This window comes from Diceros bicornis, chromosome 26 (assembly GCF_020826845.1).
Source record: "Diceros bicornis minor isolate mBicDic1 chromosome 26, mDicBic1.mat.cur, whole genome shotgun sequence".
NCBI lineage: Eukaryota > Metazoa > Chordata > Mammalia > Perissodactyla > Rhinocerotidae > Diceros > Diceros bicornis.
This window is the reverse complement of record NC_080765.1, coordinates 13,907,987-13,930,241: the sequence shown is the minus strand read 5'-3', so window position 1 is coordinate 13,930,241 and position 22,255 is coordinate 13,907,987. Positions and strand designations below refer to the sequence as shown.

Sequence of the window (22,255 nt, the reverse complement as noted above, 5' to 3'; positions counted from 1 at the left end):
GTCTGCACAGACCCATGAGCCGTCAGCATGTTAACATTCAGACGGAGCTGCGCCGTCTGGTCGGCCGCGGCCACTGAGCACTTGAAACGTGCACATTGAGCTGTGAGTGCAAAACACAGACTGATTTCAAAGACTCACTATCAAGAAAAGTGTAAAACCTCTCATGAACAATTTTCATATTGATAACATGTCAAATGAGAATATTTTAGATATATGGTTAAATAAAACATATTAAAATGAATTCCTTCATAGAGACAGAAAGTAGATGGTGGGTGCCAGGGGCAGGGGGAGGGGAAGGAGGAGTGAGGCTTTAATGGGGACAGAGTTTCAGTTTGGGAAGATGAACAAGTTCCGGAGATGGATGGTGGTGACGGCTGCACAACAATGTGAATGCACTTAATGCCATTGAACTGGACACTTAAAAATGATTAAAATGGTAAGTTTTATGCTATGTATATTTTATCACAAAAAAACCCCAAATTTCTCCTGTTTCTTTTATTTTTGGAGTGGCCACTAGAACACTAAAAATTACATTATGTGGTTCACATTGTATTTCTACTGTGCAGTGCTTTGCAGTGGGCAGGTTATTTTTGATTACTCAAATAGGTATTTTATTTTATTTTTATTTATTTACTTATTTATTTTGCGAGGAAGATCAGCCCTGTGCTAACATCTGCCAATCCTCCTCTTTTTTTGCTGAGGAAGATTGGCCCTGGGCTAACATCTATGCCCATCTTCCTCCACTTTATATGGGATGCCGCCACAGCACGGCTTTGACAAGTGGTGCGTCGGTGCGCGCCCAGGATCTGAACCAGCGAACCCCGGGCCGCCGCAGCAGAGCGCGTGCACTTAACCTCTTGCGTCACCGGGCCGGCCCCTCAAACAGGTATTGTAAAAAGAAATTTGAATGAAGTATGTGTTGCACTCCTAAGCTGTTGCACAGAGAAGTTCGAAGACCACCACTGACTCACACCCCCGCCCCATGACAACCGGGGCTCTCCACTTCCTGTCCAAGCCAGCTTTGAGCCTCCTGGACCACACGACCAGAGAGCTCGTGGCCACGTGGCCACTGGCCCCAGGTCTGTGGGAGGAGCCCAGGAAGTCTTTGGCGGCCGGCTCTCCTGTCTTTTGGGAAGCAGGTGGGGGCAGTGGGACACCAGAGGACAGCCAACCCAGCTGGGGGTCCAGGAGAGCTCCCCGGGAAAGACCACGTGCTTCGGGGCGGTGGAACCGGACCCAGCCCAGCTCGGGCCCCCTGAGGCCCATCTCCACGGCCGTGCACAGTGGGCAGCCCCCTTCCAGCACCGGACCCCGCCCACCCTCCCTGGAGTACACTCCTGAGAACCTCACCTCCAGCCAGACCTCAGGCTGACAGTGGCACGATGGCTGTGCTGGTGTCCAGACTGAGAACTCCCCCTCTGACCCCAACCCGTCCCTGCGTGGAGACCTGTATCCCTGGGCCACCTGCCTATCCCCAGCCTAGGGACACACTTCAGGGACAGCGCGTGCAGGGTTCTCTCCCACCCTGGACCCAGGAGCTGCTGTCCAGCCCAGCAGGAGCGTCCTTCTGCAGTTCAAGACCCCTCCCGGGTGGTTCCTTATTCCAGACCCTCCACACAGCTTTCCCGAGGAGCCCAGCTCCTGTCCAGCATGAGAGGAGAGGCTGGGCTGGCTGCCCCCCAGCTCCCGTGGGCCCTTCCCAGTGCCCCCCAAGGCTGGAGCCTGGACCCACGCTGGCCAAGGGAGACGATGTCCATGCTGGCCATGGGAGCTTTCTGAGACCCGCCAGCAGTTCCCTGAGAGGGCCTCTGAGGCCCTCGTTTTGTTCTGGGTTGAAGTCTGCCTGTTGGCCTGGCCTTGGAGCATCTCTCCTGGGAGAGGCCACAGCAGCAGTTAAGGCTCAGTCAGAACTCTCTGATCCCAAGTCTGGACACGAGATGGAACCGCGTGCACCCTCACTATTGTCCTGCTAGTCCTGGCTTAGAAACATGCCCACCAGGGCCATCAAAGTGTGGTCTACTGAGGAGGGCAATGGGCTATTTCCTTCCACACAGCACTTGGGGCTGCCATACCCCAGGGAACAACAGTGTGCTCAGAACAATAATAACGACGTGATGGAGGTCTGAGATAGCTGAGCTCAAAAAATAGAAGAAAATCCAAGTGTCCGTCGGTAGATGAATGGATAAAGAAAATGTGGTCCCTCTAGACGATGGAATATTAGTCAGCCTTGAAAAGGAGGAGATTCTGACTCACACTACAACGTGGGTGGACCTTGAGGACAGTGGGCTAAGTGAAATAAGCCAGACACAAAAGAGCAAATACTGTATGATCCCGCTTGTATGAGGCCCCTGGAGTCGTCAAACTCACAGAGATAGAAAGTAGATGGTGGGTGCCAGGGGCTGAGGAGGGAGGTGGGAGTTAGTGTTCAATGGGGACATAGTTTCAGTTTGGGAAGATGACAAAGTCCTGGAGATGGATGGTGGTGATGATTGTACAATAATGTGAATGTACTTAATGCCCCAGAACTGGACACTTAAAATGGTGAATTTTATGTTATGACTATTTCACCACAATAGAAACAAAAGAGAAGAGAAAAAACCTTCTTCTATTAAAGATTTCAGACCAAAACTCCCCAGTGGGGCAGAGGTTCTTCATTGCACGTTTAATGGCACATGCAGCATTCAGAACATCGCGATAAATAGGCGGGATTTACATGTCACAGAAACGTCCACAGGCAAAGGTGGGGCTGGCCAGGGGTCACCTGGGACTGGGCAGCCTCCCCCGGACTCGCATAGGCAGGAGCAAAATCAGGGCGGCGGCACTATCTCATCTGAATTTCAGGTCACCAGAAGCTCGTGAGGCTCTTTAGGCCCGTCCAACTCACGTCAATGTTGGATTGAGGAGATATTTAAGGGGGAGTTCAATCAACCAATGACTTAGGTCTGGGGACCGAGGGCTGGTCTCACATATTATTTTCCTAAATCAGGAGGATCGATGCTAGGACAACGGGCTGCATGTGTTTCCTGGGACGTGGACACGTGGTAACTGGAGGTGTGTCTGCTGGAGAATGACTCGCAGGGACTCTGGCTCTGACCTCTTTACCTTGAACATGTTTCAGGAAACCCCTCCTCATCTCCCAGCTCTCCACGAAGTGGGGCAGCAGTCAGTGTGGGGGTCACCCCTCCTGACTCAGAGAGAACAGTGATCCAGAACTCTGCTCACCGGATCTCGGAAAGTCCCTGATTCACATGGTATTTCCTTCCCATACTGGGCGTCTCGGCAGGCCAGAGTGACTGACTGCCCCTGACTGTCTGGCAAAGCAGCCAGAGTTCCCAGCCCACCCGAGGCAGACTTTCCAAGAGAGGTGAGCGCAGCCACTCGACCACGTCCACTCCTCCAAACACGCAGGTCTGGGGCCCGTGTGAGTTCCCCGCAGCCGGCACGGCCCTTGCCCCAGAGTCAGGACCCCGACTCCGGGGCCTCCCTCCTCTCCGAGGCTGACGTCACCCAGAGGTTCTCCCACCCTGACATCTTCAATGGGACCCTCTTCGGGGCAGGCAGCATTGGAGGGAGGGACCTGGACCCTCTCTCTCTTAAGCCTCAACTTCTTGCTGAAAGCCCAAGGGTCCCTGTGGGGACCCCCTGGACATCATCACCCCACATTCAGACTCAGACATGGGGACCTGACATCACAGGGCCCCGGAGGACAGGAGCTGCCTGGCCCGACTCTGGAGAGGAGGGTGACAAGAGGGACAAGAGGGACCCTCGTCCCCCGGTCAGCTCCAGCAAGACCTGGCCCGCCCACAGGACCCAGGCCAGCTCGGACTCATACAGCCTGGCGCCTCGGCCACTGGGGACGAGCACACTCCTGTGTCCCCCTGAAGACTTGGGAGGAGTGACGGGGGTCCCCTAAGATGAGCCCTCAAGCACGGAGAGGAGGGAGGCGTGTGGGGGGCACGGCCACCCCCTCCTCGGCCTGGGGTGCGTCTTGTGTGCCCTTTGTTTCTGAAATGCACAAGGTGACTGTTTTATTCCAAATGTGAGTCCGGAGGGAGGGGTGGCCCCCGAATGGCTGGGACGCCAGCCCCGCCCTGCAGCCTCCCCGACACGGACACGGACACCAGCATACGGGAAGCGGGGCTGCGGGTGCGGGCGGGCGCTCAGACGGTCAGAGAGATGAAGCTGTTGTAGCGCTGGATGTTCCTCTTGAGGATCTCGGAGCAGGGGCCCAACACGCGCTCGAAGCGAGGCCGGTCCAGCTTGACGCACTTGAGGGGCCCCCGGGCCACCACGGTGGCCGCCCGGGGCCGGTTCAGCAGCAGGGCGATCTCCCCTGGGGGCGAGAGAGAGGGGTCAGGGCCTGGCTCCCCTCTGGGGCTGCAGGCAGGAGGAACCCCCAGATTTAGGGAAGATAACAAAAACCCCAGGATGCTCAGTTAAGTTGGAATTCCAATAAACAAAAAAGTGTTCAGTGTAAGTACATCCCACGAAGTATTCGGGATCTCTTACACCAGAGTGTCATTCCCTGTTAACCTGAAATTCAAACCCAGTGGGGTGTTGTCCTGTGTCGTGCCCGACCCGAGGGCACCAGGTGTGGCCCGGGTGCCCTGGGGGCGGGTGGGGGGTGGAGGTGCTGAGGGCTCCGCCGCCTCCCCAAGGTCCTGCCCTCCCGGGGGGGCAGTCCATGTCCATCGGGGTCCGTGGGGGGTGCCCAGGCCTCAGTCAAGGCTTCTACTGCAGCCACATGGAGGCTTGGCCCGCGTCCCACGGTCCCCACAGCCCTCCATCTCAGGGCCCTTACCGGGACCCCCAAGGAGAAGCTATGGCCCCAGGAGGGAGGGGACCCCACTCACCGAAGTAGTCGGAGGGCCCAAGGCGCCCCACCTCCACATACTCCTCATTCGGGGACCGGCGCTGGAGGACTGAGGCCGTGCCCTGTGGACGCCAAGGGGACACATAAGGATCGACCGGCCCAAGTCACCTAGCACAGGGGTCCCCCACGAAGAGGGCTGCCCCGAATCCCCCTCCCACTGCTCCCTTCCACGTGCCCCCCTTATAAACTGAATTCCCCGTTTTTCTTCCTCGTGGACAGGAGGGCGTGGGGTGGCTGAGTCCACCCTCCAGAGATCATGTCCCCTCCAGCCCCGCGCCACCTCCGTGTTGGGAATTCCGGGCACCCACAGGCCGGGTGGCAGCCGGGAGAATTCTGGAAGTGTTTCTGAGCCAGCGAGACACCCGGCTGACCTTGGTCAACTCTCAAGGGCTGGAGCGCGTCCAGCGCACCGGACGGCGGGAGGAGCGTGGTCTCAGGGTCACACTCCCGCCGGACCCCTAACACGGGCGTCTGCAGACATCGCCAGCTCAATGATTAACACGGAGCCGCGGCGGCGAGCACGGAGCGGCCGTCACCCCTGAGAAGCTCGGCCTGTGGTGGGGCAGGAAGGACCCGGTGCCACAGAGGGTCCATGCCCAAGGCCCCTCGCCTGCTGTGTAACTGGGCCAGGCTCTCGTCGGGGGGACCCGAGACTGTGCCCGTCCATATCTGGGGATCTCTCTACACCTCCAGCCATGTGAATGATTCTTACAAACCGCCCAGTGCACACAGTCGGGGTTCAGCACTGACCCCTCCACACGAGGTCACTCCCGGGGCTGAGCCCCCCACACGGCCATCACAAAGGCCTCCCGAAGACCACTGAGCCGCCCCGACTGGTCACGAGCTCCCTCCTTCCGCCTCCTTCCAGTGCCACGTCCACTTCACGGTGAGGAGGCTGAGACCCAGAGGGCGAGGCTACTGCGGCATTGGGGTCCCCCAACCCCTGGGTACCCAGGGCCCTCAACCCCGGCGGCCAGCAGCACCCACACAGTCTCAAGGTGGGCTCATTCACCCCAGCTCACCCGGACCAGCCTCACGTGCCGGTCTGGCCAGCCCAGTTAATGTGTAACTGCAGCCTGCCACGGTCTGGGGGACATGGGTCAGGAGACCCCGCCGGTGCCTGCCGTGCTGGAACCTCGGTCACCAATGGGCAGCCCACCCCGAATGGATCTCCCGACACTGGCCCCCACCCCAGCTCCTGGTGTCTGGGGTGTTTATGAAGCCAGCTGATGGATGGAGCATGCCGTCTAAACAGCCAGCCGTCTAAACAACTGGCCGTCTCCACCCTCCCTCGGCCGGGCGCCCACAGGCTCGGGGCTTCGGGCGTACGTGGTCCCTCCCTGAGCCCGGAGAGAGACATGGAGCCCCAGGCCCCCACATGCCAGAACAGCCTCAGTGTCCCCCCACCCAGGGCTGGCGCCGGCTCAGGCCACGTCCTAGGCTCCACAGCCCACGCTGGGGGACGGCTGAGGGGAAACACGGGCTCTGAAGTCACCCAGCAGCGAGACTCGGGGAATCATTCAACTTCTCGGGAGCTGCCACTGCTGAGAGAGAGCAGTCGGCTCAGGGTCGGGAGCAGACGGCCCCAGTCAATGAGAACCGCCCAGACGGGCAACACTTCCTGATACCCTGTTGTGTTGACCTAATTCTCCTTATGTTTACGCCTTTTTATTTAGGACGCATATAATTTATGTGCCTTTCATTCTCATTTTAGACAACTTTCCACTTGACAATTGGGATTGTTTTCCTCTTCAGAAGCCCAGGTGTGGAAATGAAGGTCCCTCATTTACAGAATTACCCGGGGAAACTCCAGGCTTAAAGCACCTGTTCAGATGCTTTGAACCCCAAACAACAGAAAACCCAACTTGAGGTGGCTGAGGGCTACTAAGAGTCATCTATTATCCCACAGAACCAGAGACTGGCAGGAGGGCTTCAGGGCTGGCTGATTCAGCGGCTCAGAAACATGTCAGGAATCCAGGTTTGTTCTCGCCTCCTGCTCTCGTGGACTCAGTGGGGTTTCTGCTCCTCAATCAGGTCCCTCGTGGTGGCACAGTGGCTGCCACGGTTCCTGGAGTCACCATGCCTCCCCCACACAATCAGCAGGAAAAAAGAACCCATTTCTTCCTCCTGCAAATCTCTCCTCATCAGCAGAAAAACCTTCTGGAAACTCCTCGCCTCCTTCTCTCACACTTCACTGGCCAGAGCAGGTCACGTACTCAACCTGAACCACCACTGGGGAAGGATGGGGATCAGCGTGATCGGCTCCCACTCGGGGGATGGGGCTGAGGACTGGGGCTCTGTTGCAGGAGGAGCAGGGATGGGTTCGAGGCGGGCCACCACGGTCAACTGTGCTGACCGTCCACCTGAGGCATCACCGTCCTGTCTCATCTGTCATCCTCCGAGAGGCAAGGACACCTCTCCCACTCTGTCATTCTGGAATAAACACTGAACCACAGCTGTACTGGCAGCATTTCTCCTAGATCAGTGGCCCGTCTTACATGGACGGCATGCTGGACGAGATGAAATACAAGGTGACCACCGAGGAGGATGGAACGTTCTCAGCTGTCACACATCTGAGACGGAGGGTGTCTGGGCCCCTGCACACACGGTGCCAGGACAGACCCTCCCGAACCGTGAGGATGAAAGCACGTCAGGCGCCCAGGTGGGCACGTGACACACGGGGAGGACACAGATGCTGCCAGCCAGCCGTCCACCTAGCCCAAGCTCCTCCCTTTGCAGTGGGCATCGCAGGGCCACCTTGCTGGGGGTCACGTGACCATACTCTCTCTGACAGGACGGGGGACTGGGCCACTCCTTGGTGCTCCTTCAGCCGTATGACCTCTGCCACAGGCGCCATGGGGCCGTGGGAAGCAGCTGCTCACCCCTTGGAATCCCCACAGTCATAGCTTCACAAGAAGGGCAGACACTTCTTCATCTTCAGCCGCGTTGCTTCAGGGTCTGTGTCATGGCAGCCCAGGCCGTCCCCTAACGATACACCCCCCAGTAAAATGTGGCAGCCCCTGTCCTGTGGCCGCTCTGTCCACTGAACACGAGAAGCCAAGCCTGAGAGTGGGATCGAGGGACGGCAGAGGAGGGAGAGAATGGGGCAGGTGGACCAGACTGGCGTGGGCCTCCACCTGGCACAGCTGAGCGTTCCCATGGCACCACAACAGGTGTGACCACGGCCACCGTCTTCCAGGACCACGAAACCATTGATTGTCCTGCAAACGACCCTCCCGTCTGAGTTCATTTCCCAGGCCACTGTGAGGGCAGCACAGACGTCCTCAGGGAGCGTAGGTCGGAATTTGGGGGCTGGAAAAACACACTTGCCAAAACTCTCCATCGTATTCCCCAAACGTCTCACTGCTTCTCACCCAACTCTAAAAATAAGTCAGGTCCCAAAGAAAACAGCCAGTGAGCACGCACGGGAAAATGCTGCCGCCAGTGACCCTGAGGGGAGGGGTATAAATGACCCGTTTTCATTTCCACAGTTTCAATTTTTAAAAATTTTCTGCAAAATCAATAACAAAATCAACTTTTTGGTTTGTGACAATGGGTGAATGTGACTTTTTTGTGTGTGTGTGAGGAAGATCAGCCCTAAGCTAACATCCCTTGCCAATCCTCCTCTTTTTGCTGAGGAAGATTGGCTCTAAGCTAACACCTGTGCCCATCTTCCTCTATTTTATATATGGGACGCCACCACAGCACAGCTTGACAAGCAGTGTGTAGGTCCACATCCAGGATCCGAACCCACAAACCCCAGGCTGCCAAAGCAGAGCGTGCACACTTAACGGCTATGCCACTGGGCCGGCCCCTGAATATGACTTTTATAAGAAAGAGAACCAGTCAAGGTCGGGGTGGAGAACTTTTGTTGGGGGGGCCCTGGGCTCCCCGTTCCCTGGAGCAGACCCCCAGCCTGGCATCAAGCCCCGAAGCTTTGGGTTTGGAGGCCCCCTGACTGAGTCAGTCTGATGACAGAGCCGAGAGAGATGGGAAGATGAGGTTCCCGCTGCGAGGCTGGCACACGGGATAAGACGGCACACGGGATAAGACAGCTCCCGGCACAGGGGTGGCCTGGCCGCAGGCCTGTCCTCCAGGGGCTCTCACCATTCACCTCACCAAGAACTCTGAGTACATCTCCTTTCATTTATTCTTTCAGGCATAGCTTCATTCATTCACCCGGGGCACACCTTCATTCATTCACCCGGGGCACGCCTTCATTCATTCATCCAGGGCACGCCTTCATTCATTCACCCAGTATTTGTTGAGCAACCAGGAGCCTAGCTGTGCTCCAGGGTGCAGACCACAGCAGAGACCAGGACAGACACAGCCGCCCTTGTGGGATCAGCTCCCTGGTGGGACAACAGACGTGATCACAACAGAGCTGTGGGCCTGGCAGAGCCAAGGGACAGCCTGGTGGAAGAGGACCCTCGCCTCTCCGGGCCTGTCGTCCGTGCCCGTGGTGGAACATCACTCAAGGAGGGAAGGAGGGAACCTACGCCAGGGCCTGCTGTGGGTGGAGGGGGCCGGACAAGGAGCACACACTCCTCGGTCCCATGTGTATGAAGTTCCAGAAGAAAAAAACCATTTTATTTAAATGAAAATAGTTTAAAAAAAAACACTATCCCAGCCATAAATGGAAACTGGTATCACTTCCCATAAATTAAAACGCAACTAAAAAGATGTGCACCTCAGGGCAGGAGCCAGAAAGGGCTGAAGATGCACCAGCCTCGCCCGCGGCGTTCCCCAGACAGGGCCAGGAGACGGGACCGAGACCGAGGAGAAGCCTGTCCCGAGTATCGGGCGGCACGTTGCCCGTCTCCTGACTTGAGATCAACCTGTGGACCGAGCACTAGGAGCCTGGGCCCAAACCAGGCTCTTCGATGCGCTGCCCATGTCTCGGGAAGGCCCTTCACCGTGTGAGCCTCGCCCTTCCCCTCTACAGAATGGGGGCAACACTGTCACCCTGGCAGCACCGGGGCGAGGTCAGAGGATCTGGGCTTCGGAAATGGTTTCACACACGTCCAACACGACAGATCGTCACGAGGGCGACAGACACTCGAGTAAACACGCAGAGTGGATGGACACAAAATGCCCGAGCCCGGGGTCTCAACATTCCCGACAAAGTCCCACCTCTAAGGAAACTCCTCGAAACCTGGAAAATTAAGACTGTACCTCTCTGTCTTTATGTTTTATGTGCATCGCTGTCTGCCTGTGTGTTTCTGTATTTAAGCAGAAGCAGAATCCCGCACGCGTGTGCACGCGCGCACAAGCGCACACACAGGATTAAACCAGCCCATCTTATAAACACTCCCAGGAAGCTCTGTGACTTCTTCCGAGAACATGAGTCCCATGCTTTTTAAGGTCTTAAAGAAGGAATCATTACAGCAAAAACTGTTTTCTCCATGTGGAAGATAATTTCAGGATCTTTACTGAAATTCCCTTCCCTCCAAACCCATCTCTGCTCCCCGAGGCGGCGGCTGCTCTGAGCTCCCCAACCAGCAGCGCACTCCAGATGCTTGGGGCCGGTCGGCGGTCTCCTCGTTTGTGTGTTTTAAGGTGCCCGAGCCACTTCTCCAGGAAAGTCCCCGTTCCTTGTCCCCGAGGCACAGCTGACAAGATGCCGTGTGCGGACGTCAGGCACCTGGCTGCAAACTGTCCTCGCAGCAGCTACTGCAAACGCACTCTGGTTGGTGCGCGGCGCTGGGTCGGGTTTCGTGCCAATGTTCCGTGGATCATCCAGAGGGCGGGGCCTTGGCCAAGGGACAAACAGCAGCTTCTGTGGGAAAACAGCAGGGTCAGTGTGGGCCCTGGCGCCAGAGCTGGGAGAAGGGGGACAGGTGGCACCGGGTGCAAAGCCATAAAAGCTGCTTGGTGAGGGTCCTCCGTCTCCAAACCCAGCTATTGTCTCGGTTCTTCCTGAGGCCAGGCTGTGTCCGTCAAGGGACAGGAAAGTGACTGGTGATGGACGCTCCAGCAGGCACTCCTCCTGGGCACAGGGATGGTGCCCAGGTCTGGCGAGACGCACGCGGCCGTGCCAGCTCGCATCTCTGAGCAGAACCGGACAGGGGCGTGCCAGTCACAGGTTGCGGCTCCGGAGCCCCCGCCTGTTCCCAACACCCTTCTGTGGCCCAGTCCCTCCCTGTCACCTGCACGACGAGAGCTCCTGCAGATACGGGGAACCAGGGCATGCACAGGCCTGAGGCATCGTGGCCGGAAACGCTCTGCTGTGTTGCCAGTGGAGTGACAAAGCCCTTTCTGGACCAGCCCTAAGGCCCCGGCACCCAGGGCTCTTTCCACCTCTTGCGGGAGGGGGGGTTGCTGGCAGCCTGTCGTCTGCTCTGGGGTCGAGTGGTTCCCAGTGGTCAACCCCAAGCATCCGAGTGAGGTCCCCTGGGTACCTCCAGCTCGGCAGAGACACAGCCCGGCTCGTCATCTGCCCCCGGTCTCGACACAGCTCTAGCTCTGGGCTCCCTGTGCAGCTGAGGGCCGCCACCCGACGGGCAGGGCCAGACAGTGGGCTCCAGCCTCAACACCTCCCCTGCTGGCAGGTCACGGAGCCTGGAACCTGCCCCCTGCCCCCTCCTCTCCACCATGGTCTTCGTCCCCTTCTGCCATGTGATGGCCAGAGCCTCAGCCTCTAGGCTCCCCCATCCATTCCGCTCCATCTCTGCCCACAGTGTGGACGGTCATGGACGGCTCCCAGAAAGAGCTCTAAAAGGCTTCCCACCACCCATAGATCACATCCCAGCTGCGTCCTGCAGCGTTGGAGGCTCTTCCCAAACAGGGACCAGCAGCGTGTTTAGCCCCCTAGCCACTAGCCTGCATGTGTACAAGTATCCCCGCGTGACACCTGGGTCCAAGGATGCCACTTCATCCACGGTCACTTCCCCAACTGTGTCTCGTTCATTCAACCAACAGATGTGGCCTTCCTTCCACGTGCAGCCACCATGCAAGACGCCAGGGCTCCCTGCGCCAGACCCCAGCTCTACTCTGCCTCAGCAACAAGCCCGCCCAGCCCCGGCACCTCGTAATCCCCCGAGACCCCCAACCGGGAAGGACACGAGCATCTATCACACTGAACACGCCCCTTGCCCCTCGAGGCGGCCGCACCTGCGAGGTCAGTCTGCACGGCTGGCCTGGGTCTCCGGCTCCAATTTTCTTTTCCAGTTAGGGCTGAATGAGCCAGAACCCCGTGCCCAGGCTCCCTTGTAAACGCCAGTCCTCGTGTGGGAGGAAGAGGGGAGGCGAGAAGAGCCCCCGCAGGGTCCCAGGCTCTGTGCCGTTTACTCAGAGGCTTCACATGGCCGATCTATGGGTGGTCCAGGACACACAGCCGGCCTGGCCTGGGGATCTCCCACCAGCTGCTCCAGCCTCCGTGTGCTATGCTGGGGTCTGTGTACGCGTGTGCACGAGTGTGTTAGCACATGTGTATGCCTGAGCGTGTGCATGGGCGTGTGTGCCTGTGTGTGCGTGCGTGTGTGTGCATGGGCACACCTGTCCACTACCTTTTATAGAAGTGGAAAAGCAAGAACACGGCCCCACTCGGCAGGCCGCCAGGCTTCAGCCCTCCTCCCGACCGCTCCCGGCTCCTGCGTCACCTCCTCCCTGTGCCACTGCCACTGGTGCCGCCTGAGGCTCTCAGGCTCCCCTCCCCCCACCCCACCCACCCGTCACCGCTGACTCCGCTTCCCCCCTCAGCCCTCGGGGTCCAGCCAGAGACCCAGCAGCCCCCTAATGCCTCAAATGCACGCCTCTAAACAGAACTCGGCCCCTCCCCACTAAACGGCCGTCTTTGCAGGTCCATGGTTCCCAGCCCCCCCAGGGAAATCAGGGGCAGCGAGGGGCCCAGGACAGTGTGCAGACCTGTCCCTCATGCTCAGCCTCTCGGCCTCTGCCTCAAGCCTCCTCCGGGCCGTCGTGGTGATCCAGACTTCCATTTGGACCCCCTCCAGGAGGACCCTGTGTTCCAAACAACCCTGGCCCCATTTCTCCACAGCTCGAAGCTCTCCATCACCTTTGGGGCCTTCTGTCCAGGTGTTTCTTCCCCACTCAGCCATCAGCTCAGGCCGCAACAACACACCTCCAAGCCTTTGCACATGCTGTTCCCTCAGTCTGAAGGCTGTTCCCTGCCTTTGCCTGCAATGCCCCATTAACTCCCCGAGGTGCGGGTACCGAGCCTGGCAGGGGCCCAGAGGCCTCTCCATAGTCAAGGTGGGGGGACACGGGCTCTGCTGGTGGATCTGTACACCCAGCACAGGACGGGGCCTGGAAAGTGCTTCCGGAACAAACCTACAGAGGCAGAGCTCGGGCTCCTCTGAAAAAAGGACTACTAGTGTTTGCTCGGTCCCGATGGCACTCGAGAAGGGGGCTCACGGATCCTGGAGCAGACAACCCCAGGGACATGCTGGCCCGGAACCCAGGTGCTGCGTCGACCTGTCCGGACGCTTTGCTGGTCTGCTCCCCCAGGAAGGAATCTCCATGCTTGCTCAGCGAGGACGAGGGGCAGAATCCAGCCACAGCTTCATTTCATTCCTTTACGGTTTGGCAGGGGTGGGAAGAACGCAGAAGCTCTCGGCCTTGCCTGGGAACAATTCCAGCGGGTGCTCTGGAAGTCCCCAGGATCCCCACCGTCTCAGATCCCTTGGGCGAGGCTGGGGCAGAGCGGGGGCCTGGGGCACCTGCTGGGGCTCCGGGGCCCCAAGCGAGTTCAGTGTGGGTATCTCACCAGTGGATTGTTCCAGAAGCCCAGAAGCAGACACCAAGCCTGGTCTTGCTTCTAGGGATCTGTGCTTCAGACCCAAAGGAGGGGCAGGTGACGGCCGGTGCAGCTGTCCTCTTCCCAGGCCCCCAGGACGAGGGGCTCCCAGCTCCCAGGCCTGAGGCCATGCAGGACGTCCGGCTTCTCAGGCGTCCCCTTCTTCCACCCAGGGCGAGTCTCGTGCTCAGGGAGGCTAAAACTACCCTGACGACAGGTCAAGAGTGCTGTCCCTCCTGGAGCAGCTGAGAGAGGCAAAGGGACCTCCCACAGCCAGGGAATGAATGGACTCACTGACCGCCTGAACCTCCATTTACAATTGGTCTGGTCATTGCGGGAGTCTCAAGGACGGCAAGGTGGATGGGGAGTCTCCTGAGCGCCCAGAGTCATCATGCTGGCGTGGGGCGGGCACCGCGGGGCCGCAACTCCAGCCCCGGCTCGGCTGGGCGGCCATGGTCACGGTCCCTTGCTTCTCCCAGCTTCAGTTTCCCCTCTGTAACATAAGTTGCTACTGATTCGACTTTCCCAGGTTCTGGCAAGACTCAGATGAGTTTGATCGGGGGGTGATTGTTCGGGGGTTAATTTCTCCTGCTGCGTTTTCTCATTGGCAAAATTGGGAGGATGGTGGTTACGACCTCAGGGACTCATAGGATCAAATGAGCTAAATACGGAAATGAGTGACAGGAAACACTTGAAAAGTGTTGGCGCTCATGGTCATCATCAACACTATAGCAGATAAAATTGGGGGGGGGGGGCTTGGATGGATACACACAATGCGGTCCATCCAGACCATGGAATATCATTCAGCCTTAAAAAGGAAGGAGATTCTGACACCAGCTACAGCACGGATGGATCTTGAGGACACAGGGCTAAGTGAAATAAGCCAGATACAGAAGGACAAATCCTGTAGGATTCCACTTGTACTAGGTCCCTGGAGTCATCAAAATCAGAGAGACAGAAAGTAGATGGTGGGTGCCAGGGGCTGGGCGGGGAGAGGGGGAGTCAGTGTTCAATGAAGACAGAGTTTGGGAAGATGAAGAAGGCCCAGAGATGGATGGTGGGGATGGCAGCACAACGGGAATGTGCTTAATGCCCCTGAACCGCACATGGAAAAATGGTTAAGATGGTAAATTTTATGTTATGTGTATTTTACCACAATTTAAAGAACTAGAAATTGTTTCAAAAAGGGCCTGGCTGGGGCTGGCCTGATGACATAATGGTTTAACTTCGGTGAGTTCTGCTTCGGTGGCCCAGGGTTCATGGGTTCGGATCCCAGGTGCAGACCTACACCACTCATCAAGCCATGCTGTGGCGGCATCCCATATACAAAATAGAGGAAGATGGGCACAGATGTGCACTCAGGGCGAGTCTTCCTCAGCAAAAAAGAAAAAGGGCCTGGCGATGGAATCTGAGCGGCCCTCCCCATGGCCTTCACTCTCCTGTCCCCGCACAGTCTCAAGGGGCCCACACTCCTCAGGGGTCACACTCTGGGCTCCCCAAGTGTCCCTCTGTCAGGCAGGGCCCCCTGGTGGCCCCCCACGCTCCTCCCCGCTCTGTCCCGAGCGGCTCACGGGCCCAGGGGCCTCAGGGCGCAGTGACCTCGAGCTCATCTCAGGCATGACTGGTGTCCAGGAAGCCGCCCCGTACCAGGAGCCTCTCCCTCAAAGCCCCAGCAGCTGACCCTGGGGAAGGACAGCGGGGCCGGGGCGCCACAGCTGTGGACCGACACTGGTGAATTAAAGAGACACACTTGGCCGTATTTCGATGGTAGGGAACAACTTTCTCTCTAGGTCACTGCTTGCTCTGGGCACATGGGGTTCCAGAGGGCGGGGGTCCCGAGAGCCTGAGCCCCGCTCAGCTGCCGTCTCCAGTGGGGAGCAGAGGGGCCCACGACCATCGGTCCCACCAAGGCCAAAGCCACCCTCGGGCAGCCGCGGCTCCCAGCCGTTGGGTGGCGGTGGGGCCAGGGGGTATTCGACACCCTCGAAAATTGATTCATCCAGAACTGAGCATCTGTTAGGATTTCCCGGCCAAAACATCCGTCTTTATGGCAACGGCCTTTGCACGCTGCTTAACCCCCTCCTGGTGCCAGGAATCGTGTACAGATAACGCAGGGCCTCGGAATCCAGCAAAGACATTCCACATCTGTCTCGTCTGGGGACGCCTGTGCCGCCGTGGGAGACCCGAGCGGAAAACGAGATCTGGGAACGGCTGAGATGGAAACACAGGCCCTTGGGGGGTGGGGGAAGGGAGAGCCCTTCATGCTTTTTTGGGGGAACATTCCTCCCTTTCAATGTTTCTTACATTAATAAAAAAAATCAAAAAGAAACCCTCAGGAGGAGGCACACATTGGGAAGTCACACCAATTGTCGTGGGGATGTAGCGGGTAGCACATCTTTTCCTGAAGGTACTTCTGGGTCACTGGTCTTACTCCAGCAAGTGACAGTTACTTGCATCATTTTTAAAAATTTATTTTAAAAAAGGCTCCATCTCTAAACGCAGATGCACGGAGCTCCAGGCCAGCCTCGGGCACCAGCAGCTGGTTCTGCGGCCTCCCCCATTCTTCCTCTACAGAATATTCTTGGGGACGGTGGCTGAGAGGGCCCTGAATCACAGGAAAGCACACAGCAAAAGATGCCATGTGAGGGGACATTGGTTTATCCCCCCTCAAGTCAGTGTGGTCCCATAGGAGCCCAGGAGTGCCCCGCCCGGCTGGCCTGGGAGCTGTCCTCGCCTGCCAGAGTCCCACCCACAGTGTGGGTGGAGGCCTGCCCTGCCCGGAAGGGCCTCCAGAGGGGGCTCCGAGGGGACAGGCAGCCCTCCCAGCCCCTAGATGTCGAGGCCGTCCGGCAACGAGGAATGAGATGGGTCAGTGCCCGGGGGCCCTCGGATTCCTGCGACCCTCTCAGTGTATGTCAGAGCCGCCAAGACAGGGCCTGGGAGGCTCCCGGTGTGAGACCCCCGAGGCAGGGTCAGGGTGGAGCAGGAGGCCACTCAGAGGTGCTGGGGGATCTGGGCACCAAGCAGACACCAGGCGAGGGTGAACTCAAACCCACCGAGATCCGGCCATCACGCTCCTTGGTGTTCACCCAACGGGTCAGGTTGAAAACTCAGGTCCCCACAGAACCCTGCACACAGTGTTTATAGCAGCTTTATTCATAATTGCCAAAACCTGCAAGTGACCAAGATGTCCTTCAGCAGGTGATGGATAAACAAACTGTGATCTCTCCAGACAATGGAATAGTAGTATTCAGCGCTAAAAAGAAAGGAGCTATCGAGCCACGAAAAGACGAGGAGGAAACTTAAATGCATATTATTAAGTGACAGAAGCCACTTCTGAAAAGGCTACACGCTGTATGATTCCAACTATAGGACATTCTGGAAAAGGCAAAACCATGAGACAGAAAAAGGTCAGTCATGGTCAGGGGTGGGGAGGGAGGGATGAACAGGCAGGGCACAGAGGACTTCTAGGGCAGTGAAACTCCTCAGTAGGATACCATAATGGTGGACACACGTCACTGTGCATTTGCCCACACCCACAGAATGCACAAGACCAAGAGCGAACCCTAAGGTAAACTGTGGACTTTGGGTGATGATGACGTGTCATTGTAGGTCATCAGTGGTAACAAATGCACCATCTGGTGGGGTTGTTGACAGTGGGGTTGGCTGTGCATGTTGGGGGTTGGGGGGTATATGGGAAATCCCTGTTCCTTCTGCTTAATTTGTTGTAAACCTAAAACTGCCCTAAAAAATAAAGTCTTTTAAAAAAACGAACTCCTGAGAACGCTGACACCTCTCACTGCCAGTGACCCAGGCCACAAGCGGCAAACATCGGTTACCGCGGGCCGCCCCTGTAGGGCACGAGGATGAAGGCCTGAGCTCCTAGCCCAGCCGGGCAAACTGGAAAAGAGATTTTAGTTTTCTGCTAGAGGAAGCTGGAACAAGACCGCTGTCCTTCAATACTGACCCGCGGCCAGTGAGCACTGCGCTAAGTCCCCCCCAGACGGGGAAGGTCTGGCACCAACCACGGAAACGTGACAGTAACTGCCAGGTAGAGGCCAAGACCACGGCCTGACCCTGTGCAGATGCTGACCGGCCTAGGGCACCTCCCAGCAGGCCCAGGCAGCTGGCAGTGGAGAACGTGGCCCGGCGGGTGGAGGGCCAGAGTGAGCCACGCAGATGGACTCACAGGGAGGAGGGTCCCAGGACAGAACCAAACATACCAGGCGTCCCCCAGGCCCCTTAGAGAGCCTGGGGGTGGGTGTTGCCATCCGTGCAGGGGTCACAACCTGAACATCAGGGTGGGTGTGATCCAGCCCGGCCTCCTCCTCCCCCTGTGTCTGGACCACTCCCCCTCCTGCACCGCCCCTGCGCCCACTCTCCCACAACACCCGCTGCCCCTGCCCTCACGCCTCTCTGCTCCCACATGAACCTTTGAGGTGTAATGTTTATCAGGATGCCCTTCCTCTACCTTCTCCACCTGGAGAACTTCTACGCACACCTCAATACACGAACCCCACCCGCCCGCCCATGTCTTCCCCATCCGTTGGGTCCACTCACCATCATCTGGAGGTCACTGCTCCACCCCACCGGCCTTCCTGCTTTGGCCCAGCCCCTTCTCCACGCAGGACCCAGAGCAAGTGGGTCCGACAATCATCCTTCTGCAAAAATCAGGGTGCCGCCCAGGTGCTGCCATCGCCCCACTGGCAGTATTTTGATGCCTCAGCCTGCCGCACAGTAGGGGCGCACATGGGCTGTCACAAATGACCCTATGCAAAGATGGGACATGTCATCGGGGGCCTGTGGAGATCTCCTTCCTCAAATTCTGCAGAGACGACGGTGGATTCTGAACATCCTGCCCCTAGTTCAGGCATCCAGGGATGAGTAGCAGGCCCCGTGACGAGCAGGGAAGGTTCCAGGCCAAAGGTGGCTGCGAAACGTGCTGTGTTGAAGTTGTTTCCACATTGTGGACATTCATAACTTTAATTTGTTAAGAGAGGAGATAAATCCCATCTAGCACTTCCATGGCAACGCCTCCCAGGCTGCGCAGCCCAGTGTGGGAGCCAGCAGGGAATCGCACCCTCGAGATTTTATGGGGAACCAGCTCTCGGGGTGCAGCTGTCCCCAGGCCACACAGAAAGTGGGGCACACAGAGGAATGCAGCAGAGGGAACCTGAGATGCCCCGACTTGCACTCCCACTCCCCACCCCCAGCCCCACCCAGATCCTCCTCGGAAGGTTTCCTGGAGAGCGAGATCCCAGACGTCAATTCTGATGAGGCTTGGGAACAGCTGGGCGGTCTGCATGCCTTGCAGGACCTGGCGCATTCTCGACACATCCTGTCCTCTCTGCCAGGCCCGAATGTCCTCTCTCCCCGGGGAGGCAGCCAAGGTCTGTTCCGTAGCCACAACCCCTGCGGGTCTCACAGCCGGGCGACCAAGAGCTACTCGAGCCACCAGGCAATTCCAGGCCTTTGGAAACTAGAAGAGGTCCTGAGAATGGCCAGGACACCTCCCACCCCACAGGCTACTGCAGGTCGAGGCCTGGGAGGCAAAGGATGCTCAGGCCCCTGGGAAAACCCGCTGGTACCTTCCGTTCTGTGTCTGTCAGGCCCCAGGTTCACACTCTCGGGTCTCAGGAGGAATGATCCCGCTCTGCTCTGAGGGGAATACTTCCAAGAGCTCTGGGACCAGGTGTCTGAGGGGCTGAGAGACAGGCGGTGTGAGCGACAGAGACGGGAAGACCAGAGAAGCCTGCGCCCCCCAGGAGGGGTCCCCGCTCCGCACAAAGACCCTCCAGGGTCACGGGAGGCTGGGGTCCTGCAGCCTAGCTCTGCCTTCCCACTTGGGCCCCTGGAGACCGCAGGTGTCAATGACTCCATGAGGGTCTGCTGGAGCCGTTTCCCACATCGGTGTGGGGCGGGGGGTCTCCACCAGGCTCCCCGGCACTGGGGGACAGCAGCTCCCAGAACTGTCACGTCTTCCAGCAGAGCAGAGCGAGGCCCGAGCCCCTGCACACTCCTGCAGCCCTCGGGGGCTCGGCTCGCTGACATCCACCCAGGAGGAAGCAGAGGGACAGAGGGAGACCTGGCAGAGGGCGGGTGGGTGAGTGAGGGGAGTGAGGCAGGAGCCCGCGATCCTGTGGCCGAGGGACGAGGCCTCCAGTGGAAGTGTGTCTGCAACTGGCCATGGGCACAGCTGACCAGACAGTTTGCTTTAAAAACCCTCTCAGGGAGGGATGGGCACAACTGTGCGAACCTGAGGGTGTCTGCCAAGACCAAGAGGGACACTTGGTCAGTCGACCCCAGGGAACGAGCGGCTGGTCCCGAAGGCCCGGCATGTCCCCTCTGCCTCCAGGAAAGGAGAGAAGGTGGCACCAATCTGCAAGCCAAGCGAAGACCCCGAGTCCCGCCACCTCCGCCACCTGCCTGCCTGATGCCCGGGCCCCGGCCCCCACACACACCTACACGGAGGCCTCACTACTCTGGAAGAGTTGGAAGGCAGGTGTATTATCAGGGTTCTCCAGAGACAGAACCAACGATGCGTATGTGGAGAGAGATGGGTTTACGTTAAGGAATTCACTCCTGTGATTGTGGGGGCTACAAGTCCAAACTGCGGGGTAGGCCAGCAGAGAAGAGCAGGTGCTGTGACCAGTCCAACAGCCGTGTGCAGGCAGAGTCCCCTCTTCCTGGGGGACCTCAGTCTTTTTTCTCTTAAGTAAAGCCTTCAACTGACTGGACGAGGCCCACCCACACCATGTAGGGTCATCTGTTCGACTCAAAGTCAGCTGATGTCAACCTCAGTTGAGTCTGAGAAACACCTTCACAGAAACAGCTAGACTGGTCTTGACCAAACATCTGGTACCATGGCCTGTGGACCCATAAAATTAACCCTCACTGCAGGTAACCACAGGGCCCCGGCGCCTCTCCCACTGACTCCATGGCAGTGCACTGTACTGTCCAGTTGGCTCCATGAGTGTCACGAGAACTCTGGGTAAATAGTAGAAATGCACAATTAGCCTATTAAAAGAACACAGCTCCAACCAGAGTGTCAGCATGTCAGAATGCTGTTTGCAAAGTCTTTTAGAAGAATAAAGGCCACTGTCACTTCTCTCCTCTTACTAAAATGTCAACCACCCAAATTGTCACCGAGACCTTCAGAATATCTAACAACAGGACAGCCCATGGGGTGGAATTGCTGGTCTCGAAAACATACACAACCAACACTGACGTTTCCTGCTTAATTCCATATATTGGCTGACTCCTCCTTCAGCTGACTCCAGGGTTAATTGACAGGTCAGGCTTCTCCACTCAGACACAAAACCCAAAAACCAGGGGCCATCCCAGCAGCCTCCTAAACCAAGGGGACAGCCCCAAGAGACGGGCGGCCACGCAAGTCGCTCGTCTCCCAACCCCAGTCTCCCAACCCTGTCAAAAGCGTGACGGCCTCCGGGGCCTCAGACGGCTCGCCTGGCGCCGGGAGAGAACAGAGCTGGTGGCTGGGCCCGACACCGCCCGTCTGTCTTAGATGTGGCCCGTGGACCGCTTCTGGCCATGCAGGAAACAACAGCTTGAAGCTACAAACGCCTCTTGGGTTGCATTTCAGTCCTGAGAGCGTCTGATTCCCTCCAACCCTGGGGTCCCACTGTGACTGACCAGATTTGGTTGATCACAGAGGAACAGGGAAAAAATTTGAGTTGCCAAGGAGACCACTTCAAATACATTTTACAACGTTGTGAAAACTATACCTTCCGAGAGGGTTGGGTTACATTCCAGAGGCCGGTACAATACATTGTTTATGTGCCTGTGCCTCGGCCCCCCTCTCATCCCCCACCCCACATACCACATGCACTCCGTCAACGGCGGGAAGACATTCCTGCCGCAAAGCCGAAACCTCTCCACAGAAGCCGGTGGTCACCGTCACCGGCTCGCTCTCTGGAAAGACTTTCTTGGACTCTCTCTGTGCAGGAGGCCTCAGGAGCTCCTGGAGGTGGGGAGTCACGCCCACCCCCAGCACCATCTCTCGGTGATTCTGCAGGGCAGCCTGTGGGGTCTCTGAGAATCAGCTGCTCGTGACACAAAACCACGCAGCCTTGGTGCCAGGTTCACCCTCAAAGTCGGTCATGAAAAATGACCCTCAACAGACGAGCAGTAGCAACACGCCCAGGGCGACAGGAAACACCTACAGTCAAGTCCCAAACATGAGCCAGGGGACAGGAAGGAGGAGGAACGTGACGCACAGGAGGCAGCGCTCACACTGTCGACATCACTCTAGAATGAGAAGCGCGAGACACTTGGACTCACGTGCACATGCACACGCACACATGTACACACACACATGCACGCACACGCACCCGGAGCAAAGCACACAGGACAGAGCCACCGGGATCAGGAGCGAGACTCTGGCTGACTTTTGCCTCCATCATTTGCTGGCCGCGTGTGTCCTTGGGCAAAGGACCAGCCCTCTGCCCCCTCTCCCGGGCGAGACAGGACCACTAACGGAGCCTCCCCTGTGGGGTGTGGTCAGATTACATGTACGCCCGGCTTGGCGCAACACCTGGCACGTCCTGAGTTCAGAAAGCACCAGCTCCTGATACCGTGATCAATTACGTAACCGACTATGGGAC

General features: G+C 57.9%; 1 protein-coding gene across 3 annotated transcripts in view; it reads right to left on the bottom strand.

The window, feature by feature from the left end:
- Positions 1–2,645: 2,645 nt before the first annotated feature.
- The window catches only part of PRKAR1B (protein kinase cAMP-dependent type I regulatory subunit beta), a 149,509-nt gene continuing 129,899 nt past the window's right edge, over positions 2,646–22,255 (bottom strand). For 2 of the 3 annotated variants that reach the window (XM_058569459.1, XM_058569458.1), the window contains exons 10-11: positions 4,854–4,935; positions 2,646–4,333 (exon numbers count right to left, since the gene is read on the bottom strand). In XM_058569459.1, coding sequence (XP_058425442.1) covers positions 4,161–4,333; positions 4,854–4,935 — 255 coding nt within the window. In that variant the 3' untranslated portion in view covers positions 2,646–4,160. Of the gene's footprint in view, positions 4,334–4,853; positions 4,936–9,693; positions 10,653–22,255 lie in introns of those variants that run through there. The other variant, XM_058569460.1, reaches the window with a different exon arrangement.